Source organism: Spermophilus citellus (assembly GCF_964194105.1).
Source record: "Spermophilus citellus genome assembly, chromosome: 3".
In the NCBI taxonomy this organism is placed as follows: Eukaryota; Metazoa; Chordata; class Mammalia; order Rodentia; family Sciuridae; genus Spermophilus; species Spermophilus citellus.
The window spans coordinates 168,746,863-168,759,364 of NC_138184.1; the positions used below are offsets into that span (position 1 = coordinate 168,746,863).

General features: G+C 35.8%; 1 protein-coding gene across 17 annotated transcripts in view; it reads right to left on the bottom strand.

The window, feature by feature from the left end:
- Nucleotides 1-6,832: 6,832 nt before the first annotated feature.
- Nucleotides 6,833-12,502, bottom strand: part of CD36 (CD36 molecule (CD36 blood group)) — an 88,674-nt gene continuing 83,004 nt past the window's right edge. For 16 of the 17 annotated variants that reach the window (XM_081284175.1, XM_081284168.1, XM_081284173.1 and 13 more), the window contains 3 exons: nt 12,267-12,321; nt 11,321-11,477; nt 6,833-7,768 (listed from right to left, as the gene is read on the bottom strand). In XM_081284175.1, the coding sequence (XP_081140301.1) occupies nt 7,758-7,768; nt 11,321-11,477; nt 12,267-12,321 (223 nt within the window). In that variant the 3' untranslated portion in view covers nt 6,833-7,757. The remainder of the gene's footprint in view (nt 7,769-11,320; nt 11,478-12,266; nt 12,322-12,502) is intronic. The other variant, XM_081284170.1, reaches the window with a different exon arrangement.

Consider the following 12,502-nt stretch of genomic DNA (forward strand, 5'->3'; position numbering starts at 1 on the left):
TCTAATTGCTCTGGCCATTTGAGAACTATTTTGAAGAGAAGTGGTGATAGGGGGCATCCCTGTCTTGTTCCAGATTTTAGAGGGAATGCCTTCAATTTTTCTCCATTCAGAATGATGCTAGCCTCAGGCTCAGCATAGATAGCTTTTACAATGTCGAGGTAAGTTCCTGTTATCCCTAGTTTTTCTAATGTTTTGAACATAAAGGGATGCTGTACTTTGTCGAATGCTTTTGCTACATCTATTGAGATGATCATATGGTTCTTATCTTTAAGTCTATTGATGTGGTGAATAACATTTATTGATTTCTGTATATTGAACCATCCTTGCATCCCAGGGATGAATCCTACTTGATCATGGTGCACAATTTTTTTGATGTGCCTTTGTATCCGATTCGCCAGAATTTTATTGAGGATTTTTGCATCTAGGTTCATCAGAGATATTGGTCTGTAGTTTTCTTTCTTTGAGGTGTCTTTGTCTGGTTTCAAAATCAGGGTGATGTTGGCCTCATAGAATGAATTTGGCAGAGCTCCCTCTTTTTCTATTTCCTGAAATAACTTGAAAAGTATTGGTATTAATTCTTCTTTAAAGGTTTTGTAATACTCCGCTGTATACCCATCCGGTCCTGGGCTTTTCTTGGTTGGTAGTCTTTTGATGGCTTCTTCAATTTCATCCATTGATATTGGTCTGTTTAAATTGTGTGTATCCTCCTGACTCAGTCTGGGCAAATCATATGACCTAAAAAAATTTATCGATGTCTTCACTATCTTCTATTTTATTGGAATATAGGTTTTCAAAATAATTTCTAATTGTCTTCTGTATTTCTGTAGCATCTGTTGTGATATTGCCATTTTCATCCCGTATGTTAGTAATTTGAGTTCTCTCTCGTCTTCTCTTCATTAGCTTGGCTAAGGGTCTGTCTATCTTATTTATTTTTTTCGAAGAACCAACTTTTAGTTTTGTTAATTTTTTCAATAGTTTCTTTTGTTTTAATTTCATTAATTTCTGCTCTGATTTTAATTATTTCTTGCCTTCTGCTACATTTGCTGTTGTTTTGCTCTTCCTTTTCTAGGGCTTTGAGATGAAGTGTGAGCTCATTTATTTGTTGGTTTTTTCCTTTTTTTTTGAGGAAAGACCTCCAGGCGATGAATTTCCCTCTTAAAACTGCTTTCATTGTGTCCCATAGATTCCGATATGTTGTGTCTGTATTTTCATTTATCTCTAAGAATTTTTTGATTTCCTCCTTTATGTCTTCTGTAACCGATTGATCATTCACTAACCTATTGTTCATTTTCCATGTGATGTAGGATTTTTCCTTCCTTCTTTTATCATTGATTTCCAGTTTCATTCCATTATGATCTGATAAAATGCATGGTATTATCTCCACCCCTTTATATTTACTGAGGTTGCCCTATGGCATAATATATGGTCTATTTTTGAGAAGGATCCATGTGCTGCTGAGAAAAATGTATATCCACTTGATGATGGTTGATATATTCTATATATGCCAGTTAAGTCTAGGTTATTGATTGTGATATTGAGATCAATAGTTTCTTTATTCAACTTTTGTTTGGAGGATCTGTCCAATGGTGAGAGAGGTGTGTTGAAGTCACCCATAATTATTGTGTTGTGGTCTATTTGATTCTTGAACTTGAGGAGAATTTGTTTTATGAACGTCGCAGCACCATTATTTGGTGCATAAATATTGATAATTGTTATGTCTTGTTGGTGAATGGTTCCTTTTAACAGTATATAATGTCCTTCCTTATCCCTTTTGATTAACTTAGTCTTGAAGTCGATTTTATTCGATATGAGGATGGCCACCCCTGCTTGCTTACAAGGACCGTGTGCGTGGTATATTTTTTCCCATCCTTTCACCTTCAGCCTGTGTTATGTCTTTTCCAATCAGATGTGTCTCCTGGAGGCAGCATATTGTTGGATTTGTTTTTTTAATCCATGATACCAGCCTATGTCGCTTTATTGGAGAGTTTAAGTCATTAACATTTAGAGTTACTATTGATACATGGTTTGTACTTCCAGCCATGTTTGATTATTTATCTTTTTTTAAAAAAATTTAGTTTGTTTCTCCATGATTATCTTCCCCGTCACCCTCTGTCTTTACCGAGGCACTTCCCACTCATGGTTTTGGTTATTGTTTTTCATTTCTTCCTCGTGTAGTGTTTTGCTCAAGACGCTTTACAATGCTGGTAATCTGGCTTCAAATTCTTTTAACTTTTGTTTATCATGAAAGATTTTTATTTCATTGTCATACCTGAAGCTTAATTTTGCTGGATACAGAATTCTTGGTTGGCATCCATTGTCTTTGAGTGTTGGAAATACGTTGTTCCAGGATCTTCTCGCTTTCAGCGTCTGTGATGAAAAATCTGTTGTTAACCTTATTGGTTTACCCCTGAATGTAATCTGCCTCCTTTCTCTTGTAGCTTTTAATATTTTCTCTTTGTTCTGTATATTGGATATCTTCATAACAATGTGTCTTGGCGTTGGTCTATTGTGATTTTGTGTGCTCGGTGTCCTGTATGCATCTACAATTTGTATATCTATTTCCTTTTTTATTTCTGGAAAGTTTTCTGTAATTATTTCATTCTGGAGGTTACTCATTCCCTTGGTATGAATCTCTGTGCCTTCCTCTATCCCGATGACTCGTAAGTTTGGTTTTTTTATGGTATCCCAAATCTCTTGGATGTTTTTCTCGAGATTTTTTACCAGCCTATCTGAGTTGGCTAGACTCTTTTCAAGATGATATATTTTGTCTTCATTATCTGGCGTTCTGGCTTCTACTTGCTCCACTCTGTTAGTGATACTCTCAATTGAGTTTTTAATTTGGTTTATCGTTTCCTTCATTTGTAGAATTATTGTTTTTTTTTTTTATAATCTCTATCTCCTGATAAAGATTCTTAACTTCTTCTTTTATCTGTTTATGTAATTCATTTTCAATGTGTTCTTTCACTGTTTGGATTTGCTGTCTCGTATCCTCTCTAAGGTTCCATTCCATCTGTCTAAGGTATTCCTTGAGTTCTTTATATGACCATTTTTCTGATGACTCTAGGTCCTCTTGAATATTTAGGCTGTCTTTCATTGTTTGTACTCCTTTTCTTCCTTGCTTTTTTATGCTGCTCATGTTACTTCTTATTCTGTTTGACTGAGTTACTGTTTACTCTTATAAATTTATTTGATGCTTGGGAGGAAAGATATTAGAAGGGAAGGGAAGAAATCACTAGAGAATGAGAGTAGGCAGGTAGAATTCAAGGAAGGGGGAATAAGAAAATTGAAATGAAATGAAAAGACAAAAGAGAAAAAACAGAAAATGAATAAAGAAAAAAATTTAAAAAAAATAATAATGATAATAAAAAATGAAAATTAAAATTAAAATAATAATAATAATAAAATTGAAACATTTTAAAAATTAAAAACATTATAAAAAAGTTAAATAACAACAAAAAAATGAAAATGAAAGAAAAAGCCCAAATTAAAAAAAAAATAATAATAATAATAAATGCAGTCATAGAGTTCGATTAACTTCTCTTCCAGTAGGTGGACCTGTGCCCACTGGGCCAAGCTTCTCCTCTCAATAGGTGGGAACCAATCACTGTGCAGCAGCTCTTCCTCCCAGACTGGGCAGGTCTCCAATTCTGAATGCCTAGGGCCTTCTCTTGTGTTTCCTCAAGCCAGGTCCCGCTCACCTGTGATGCTCTCCACAATACTTGCTACACGCCAGGTCTGCTGCTCCTGGGAGCCCTGTTTTCATGAATGCCTGGGCACACTCTCCCTGTTTGCCTCCCTCAGACCCTATGTTTGTAGAGCTTGGCACTGAGAACCCCCAGCGAATTTGCTTGCCCTTTGGTAGCCACGCCCCCGGTAGCTGGTGCAAGAGACCTCAGTTGTCAGCACTGGTGGGAGCGGTAGCCACTAGTCCCGCGCCACTCCTGATTCCCTTGTTCTGGCTATCGCGCTCACAGGAGAGCTGGGAGGGGCCCTTAAGTCATTCCCCTAGGAATTCCCCGTTGCCGCTGGTTTCAATAAAGTTATCTCCTCTGCCCGTGATGTCAGTTCTCTGCCATGGTGGTATCCCATGCAAATGGTGACCGTTTATTCCCTTTGCTGGGTGACCAATGCAACGGGTGGGTCCTGACTGTGTCTCCCAAGCCCTGTTTCAATCCTGTGGCCACTGCCTATGAAGGCTCGGTTGGCTTTTACCTCTGTAAGTTCAGGAGGGCGGACCAGGTATTTCAGCGGGATCCTTAGTGCTGAGTCATGAGAAGCAGGTGAACCAGAGCTTGAATGCAGCTGATCCGGGCTCGGTGTGTGTTCTGAGAGGCCCAAACTGTTCGCCCCAGATCCACGTCAGCTCAGCATTGCCTAGTGATCCTGAGCAAACAGCATTTAGACAGTTTACGACTCCCCTATGTCCGCGCAGCTGAAGAGGTCAGACTTGATCTCTCTGAGCCCGCCGCCATGTTGGATCTCCGGGAATACTTAACTCATTTCATAAGGCCAGGATTACCCTGAAAACAAAGTCAGCAAGTGTGGGACTGTGTCCCTGGGCGAGGCGCAAAGGGAAAGCGGCTCCGCTGAAGCCCACGGCTACTGGATGCAGGTTCGGGTCCCAGTGGTCGGCAGCCCCGAGGCGCCTCTGCCTTGGTTTTGTTTTGATAGTTAAGTTTCAGTGCATTCCTCCTGGTACCTACCTCACTGAGAAGCTTATTCCTGTTTTTAAATCTGGTGTTGAGGAACTCTTGGGATAGCCATCCTTTCACTAGTCTACCATCTTCCCCTCTTCCCAAATACTTTCTCTTTATTGAATACATGGATGTGGGACCCACAGATATAGAGGCAATACTGTATTTTCAAATAACTTGTCATCGAGTTTATATATATTTTTGTTTGATCAAATCTGCTCTTGATGCTTGAGGTTGGCAATTTTCATTACATTGATTGTATTTCTCAGCTCCAAGATTTCTGAGTTTTTGGTCTTGTATTTCATTCAATCTGTTAAATGTCTGTCTGATCACTTATTGTCTATATTTTCTTAAAGCTGTGAACTTCCATAAAGCAGTTATTTTACATTTTTAGACAGTCCATATATCTCTGTCTTTCACTCAATGACATTTTATTGCTTTGTGGATGTTTCCCTGATTGTTTTTGATCTGTGTGGCCACGTGCCAATGTCTAAAAATTTGAATAAGCAAGGTACTCTTTGTACTTTTTGCAGACTAGTTTTGTCTGGGAGAGCACTTCAACTGTTAGCCCATCCAGAGAATATGAGCAGAGCATCTGGTGAGGGCCCTGCATATGCAATCACTGTGTCTGTTGCCGAGGTAGGGAGTGTCCTATGTCCAGGACTGCCGGTAGCACCTGACCTCCTGTGCTACTGGGGCAAATGCAGTTCCCAAGCACATGTGGAGATTATGGCTGTTGGAGACTGTCATTGAATTTTGTCTAGAACCCAAGTTCATAGTAGTTTGCTAAAAGTGATGCACACTTATGGACTACATATACCCTTGAGGAACCTACAGTTTCTTCCTGGTTCCAGGGCACTTCTAAAGGCTATTTGTATCAACCTAGAGTTTTAATAGGTGTCTTCCCAGTGCTGGGTTTTACTGTGGTACACATGGGGTTGGGGTGTAAGACAAAGTCCCATGTTTGCTCTTCTCTTTCTAATAAGTGAATAGTATTTCTCTTCATCTGATGTTATCTGGGGAAGAGGTAAAATGCATAATATAAAACTGTTCTTCCAACTCTGTCTAGTGCATCTATTATGCTATAACCAGGTACTGTGTGATCTCTCATCTGGTTTCTGGATTTCTCAGCACTTGTGTGGAGGTACCCCCCCCCCCGCCCGCCCCAGGTATGGACAGTTATATCTTTGCTTCTGAAGGGGGACAATTACTTTCATCAATATGCTTCACCCTCTTCCTCATATATATTAAAAAATTCTCATTTACAGAATCATTTTTCTACTGAATATTTTAATATAATCTTACTGTTATATAGACTAACTTCCTTTTTTTACACATTTTAGAAGATTTATGAGAAAATAGAAATTAGAAGTTTTACATAGTTCACCCCTCCATATTCAAGAATTAAATTTATATTTCTGAGATCAATATACCCTAGTGCAAAGGGAATTGATTTTTAATTATCAAGGAAAGATGTTTAGGTATCTCTAAGATATTGACATAAAATTAAACTCTATTTTAATTTCAATTTAAAGGAAAAGCTCTAATTTAGTATGTTTCATGTATTGTCAGATTCAAAAGATTCCTCCAAAGGTGTAATGTCTTAGTTTGAGGTATTCAAGATAAATTTTCAATATTTACATAAAGCATAAAGAGACCTCGATAGTCTTAATTTTGGTATCCTAACAGGTCAGTTACTGATCATTTATTCTATAGCCCTCTGTGTTAAACACAAGATAGAAAGGAAATACAGGTAAATCCTATTTTGGAAATTTGTAAGACTAGTGCTTTCTGTAACAGATAAACCCTCCCTCCTGAAGAAAGCATCAAAACCTACTAATGTGTCTTCACATAAAAATAAACTTTGCATTCAAGTCCTGCTATTGTGAAAGATAAAAGTGTGTGTGTGTGTGTGTGTGTGTATATATATATATATATATATATATATATATATATATATATGTAATATACACAAATATATATATTTGCTCTTGCACTTGGCATAAAAAAAGATGCAGAAGCAAATGGTTAAATTGAGAAAGAATATTTCATAAAAAAGTGTGGATTCACCTAGCATAATTCAAGTGGAAATAAGGGCAAACATTTTGTAGCACAACATGTTACACAAAGCACAGGAATTTAAGGAAGAATATCTTTTAATGCTCGAAACCAGTATTTCTGAGGCAACTATGAAAGCAAGAACTATTACAACAAATAACATTTAATGCTTATATTCTCTAACATTCCATACAATAATTCTTTTATATCATATACATCTATTAATACTAGAACAGCATTCTGAAGTTGCCAGGCATATGTTGCAGCTAAATAGAAAGACAAAATCTATTCACTTCCAGAAGAGCTATACAACATGAAAACATAACGAAGTACTTAAAATACAAAGAGCTACAGTGTGTGAAAAATTATGACCATCTGAAGGATCAGTGACAAACAATATAAGCCCATTGTTATAAAGTACAAAAGTGGCTTTGATGTCTGCTGTACAAAGGATTACATAGAGAAAGGAACTTAAGCTGTAATAAATGGCTCATAAGCCAATCACTCATTTTCCATTTTTAAATGTCTTTCAAAACATTTGATGCTCATGAAATGCAATGTACTGACATTCCTGAGGTCGGTCTGTTGCCAGTTATCAGGGACACTCCTCTGAGTGTGAATGGGTTTTTCACAGTTCATGAGAAAGATGGGAGTTGGGAGCCCAGGATTTGTTTATAATGTCCACTTCCTCTCCTTTACCACCAGAACCAAGTAAAAACAAATCATTTCATGCTAGAGCCAGGTCTGCAGAAACTGAAAACAACTCAGTTGTATAAATGATGAATTTTAAAAGATGCCTTTTTCTGTTCAAATTATAGATTTTAATGACATCCTAATCTTTTTGAAATGTGATGCAGCTTAGTGCAAAAAAATATATAGAGAGAAAGTGCCACCATTTCTTCAACTAAAGGATAATGTGTGTTTTGTAAAAATAAAGCATTAAATATCCATTTTGTAGACTGGTATCACCAAAGGTCTTGATGTAACTGGTGCTTAAGTGCAGACTCATTTACCACCTGAAAAGTAGAATAAGTAATACTGTTTATTAGAAAGCAGCAGAATAATAACAGTACTGCATTCCTATATATCCAAGATCTGATGCTTTCTGTTAGGCAGTCTAATATCTCAAGTAGAACAGAGGGGTTCTCTGTTGTAGCTCACCATTCAGCCAATGCATGTCCCCATTCACGGATTCAAGCAGTTGCTTCCCAACTTTCAAGATGAGCACATAACAAGCCAAGGGACTGGTAGCTAACTAAACTGCTCTAGACAAACATCTCTACCCTCTTGAGACCATTGTTTTCTTGCAGAGTTGGATGTATTACTACTCTCAAAAGGACCACTGACATAGTCTCCTTGTGATCCAATAAGAAAAAAACACTTTAGTTTTACTATCATAAACTTTCTTCTCTCCTATACATCTGTCTCCTTCCTTTTAATAAATTTCCCCACTGAACTTAAGGAATGCTATATCTCCTATAATTCCTTCAATTCTAGTAAATCAAGTAATGAAGAAAAAAATTTTTGTAGGGGGAAAAGCGTTATAAAGGCAATAATTTTTTCTTATAACCATTAAATGTATGAGCAAAACAAATATCTGTTGACCAGCACTGACCATTTTCAGTTCTGTAACTTGGCTATATTTAGACCCAAGGAAGCTGATATTCAGAAATCTTTCTGTGCTGAAATCCATCACATAAGTTTAACACAGAATTATTTTTAAAATAATTTCTTTATAAAAGCATGTTTTACCACTTGAATAAATTTGGTTTTAGATTTTCAGTGAATGAATATTTTTATATTTTTTATTACATAAATGATCCCATGAATAGCCTTCCAACTTGTTATTTCAGTAGTGGCAAATATTAATATGCCATGCTAACATTTTGAATACATTCTGTTCAAATAGATTTTAGGCAGGGTTTTTCAAGTCTTGTGTGTGCGCGTAAACAAACAATTGCAGAAATGATCCAGAGAAAAAATATTGAGCTGCCTCCCAAGACACAGCTCTCAATATCTTAATAAAGTATAAAATGACAGTGGAATGAATAATGTTCCAGTGTACATATATGAAAACATTGGTGAATCCCATAATGAGGACACCATTCTTGTAGATGTTCATAACTAGAGTAAGATATATTCCTTGCATGTATGATTATATCAAAATGGATTCTATTGTGTATGTCTACAAATTCTACTTTAAAAATCATTATTTAGACTAAATTATACTTTAGTAATAGTCACATCTATTAAATTTTGATTTTCTGTATTGTCTCTATAAGATAGAACTGAGGTTGATTAATTCAGACAATTGGAAACTCATTAAATTGTATTAAGGAATAGATGTGATAACACATAAAATGTAAATATTTAAAGCTCAAATAGTTACAAGTAGAAAATTCAGGATTTCATTCTCGTATTGCTAAGTAATATTCCATTGTGTATATATGCCACCTTTTTTTAAGTCCATTCATCTATTGAAGGGCATCTAGGTTGGTTACACAGTCTAGCTATTGTGAATTGTGGTGCTATAAACATTGATGTGGCTGTGTTCCTATAGTATGCTGTTTTTTTAAGTCCTTTGGGTATAGACTGAGGAGAGGGACAGCTGGGTCAAATGGTGGTTCTATTCACAGTTTTCCAATCTCCATACTGCTTTCCATATTGGCTGCACCAATTTGCAGTCCTACCAGCAACCTATGAATGTACCCTTTTCCCCACATCCTCGCCAACACTTATTGTTGTCTGTCTTCATAATAGCTGCCATTCTGACTGTAGGGAGATAATATCTTAGAGTAGTTTTGATTTGCATTTCTCTAATTGCTAGAGATAATGAAAATTTTTGGCATTGGAGAAGATAATGCTAAGTGAATTTAGCCAATCCCCAAAAGCCAAATGTTTTCTCTGATATAAGGAGGCTGATTCATAGTGAGGTAGGGAGGGGAGCATGGGAGGAATACACAAAATCTAGATAGGACAGAGGGGTTAGCAAGGATGGTGGAATGTGAGGGACATCATTATCCAAAGTACATATATAAAGACATGAATTGGTGTGAACATGCTTTATACACAACCAGAGGTATGAAAAATTGTGCTATAAATGTGTAATAAGAATTGTAATGCATTCCACTGTCATTTATTTTTTAAAAATCAATTAAAAAAAAAGAAAATTCATTCAAAGCCTAAGACACACAACCAACCAAAATGGAGTTGCTATTGCTAAAGGGAAGAAGAGTTCACAGCCAGCCCCTAGTGCCTGAAGAGACTCTGAGGATTCTTAAGCGTCCTTGGAACATTGTTTGCAAACTGGGGCTCTAATGCAAGACCCTTAATTTACCCAAAAGATCTGAGGCCATGAAAGAATGCAACCTAACTAGTCACTGTATTAGTTTGTGGCTGGATGTGGATCTGAAACCAGTCCAGTTTTTTTGAGAGTCGGGAAAGTTGGCTTAATGTTCAGGTAGTATCTGGCCTGCAATTGTTCTCATGACCATCCAAAGCTCCTTCTTCTATGTTTGTTGGTTAGACAAAATAAAACTAAACTAGGGAAACTGTGTATCCTTTCTGCCAAATTGTCATCTCCCTCCCAAATTTATATTAAAATAGACTTGTGGCAGAGATTGCTAGTCATCACTCGGAAAAAGAAAGAAAGAAAAAGAAAATTGAGAATTTCTATATAAGATAGTTTATATTCATTTGTTTGATTAGAAAGATTCTTAAAAACATTTTGATGTTGTGACTTTCAGAGCAAGCTTATCCTATTTATACTGCATGCACTTTTGACATGGAAATACCTCCCTAAAAGGCTATTTAAAGAAAGGCTTTTATTTAGGGACAGTAGGGCAAGATTAATTTCTGTTACTGTATAGGGAACATGGTCACTAATATCTACATCAGTGACCTGAACCCCTTTTGCAATTTGTCCATAACACTCTTCTCCAGAGTTACTGGGTTTATCTTCTAGCCTGTGAATAACTTGGTTGACTAATTCTATTTCTTAATACTGTTACACACAAATTTTTATATCATGATTTTTAATTGTTCATCAGTATTTCATATGAAATATCTAGGGTACACACCCAGGATTTGGACATATAGACATCCTGTTCTCCTTAATATGTTTTGTTTTATAATTCATTTTGCTTCTATGCTTTGAAAAAAAACAGCATATTTTTTTCCTTTTAAGTTTTGGCCTACTTAAAAACTGTAGAGGTTTAACGTTGCATAAGTTTCTTAGTATGTAGTAAAATTATGTATTTGTAGTTTTTTTCATAATTAAATATAAGAAATGAAGATTTGGGGCAAAACCTATCCATACTAACTTTATAATGGGCACAATAGTATTTTTCCATTCCTCACAGAATTAAGGCTATAACTTAGTGATCTGCTTGACTGTTTTTGCCTTATTTACTCAGTCTTGATTTGTGTCTTAATACAACCTCCAATTTTTGAAGCGCTAAATATCTCTGGAAAATCTGTCACCCAATATGCCACCCCTCTTCAACAAAGTGTAAAGAATAACTATATAAACTAATTCTACTTAAGGAATATATATTGCATGTACTTACTCCTCTTTGATCTGCATGCACAATATGAAATCATAAATGCAACAAACATCACCACCCCAACACCGAGTAAGATATTTTCTACCAGGCCAAGGAGTTTTATTTTTCCAGTCACTTTACTTTTGAACATTTCTGCCTTCTCATCGCCAATAGTACCAGTCTGCAATCAAATGAATATTTAGCATTATTGGGGAATTTTAGTGAAACAAAATGTTTAAACCCTCCAATTATGTACCATCCTTTTTTTTTTTCAAATCCTTGTAGAGGTATTAATGATCTGCATCTATAGGACAAGTCAGTGGGATTTCCTTCGGCATGCCAAACATGACATGTCAACATAGAGTAATAATACCCTTCCCTTTAAGTGTGCTGGATAGTATTCTTCAATGTATTAGAATTAATCTTCAGAAGTATGTGAAATACTTAATGATTTTCCAAGTGTTTCCCACTGGCAGAGGAAAACTACAAAGGTCAACATTTCTTGTTGACCTTTTGTTTTGAAGGCTTCTGCAAGGCATTTTTTAATTCTGAAAATAATCAATTTGGTGGTTTACACCATATTTGGCTAGTCAGGAAGTAGGACAGAGTGCCTGCACCTACTCTAAAAACAAAATAATAAAAGCCAACTATGCTTTTATTGTCACTAGCATGTTCAGTGAGTCTTCTGTAGGACTCTTCCTAAAGAAGAGATGAAGCATGAAGAAAAATATGTAATAAGCACTTTAAATTTAGATTCAAAATACACTTAATTTTCATTTTTGTTCAGAATACTTAACAAGTTTCTATGCAATTTGGTTATCTCAAACATACATCATCAGTTAAGTGCAAATTCATCCATATGGGCAATAGGAATACAACTTCAAACACTATGTAGACATAATTTTGAAACATCAAAAGCTTTTTTACATAATAAATTGACTGCTAATGACTAATAAATGAACATACTAACCTCATTAAGCCAAAGTATAGGCACAATATAATTTTTCTTCAGGTTCTTTAATGCTCTGTAATAAACATTGACATATATTTTAATAATTATTTCCAATCTATTTGATAATAACCACTAGCATAAATTTTCAGAAATAACCAGTATGTCATGGAAGCTTAAGTTTCTTGATTTTGGTCTCTACAATGAATCATTTAAATTTTAACACAGTTGTTCCTCAGACTTTTCACTAATAATTA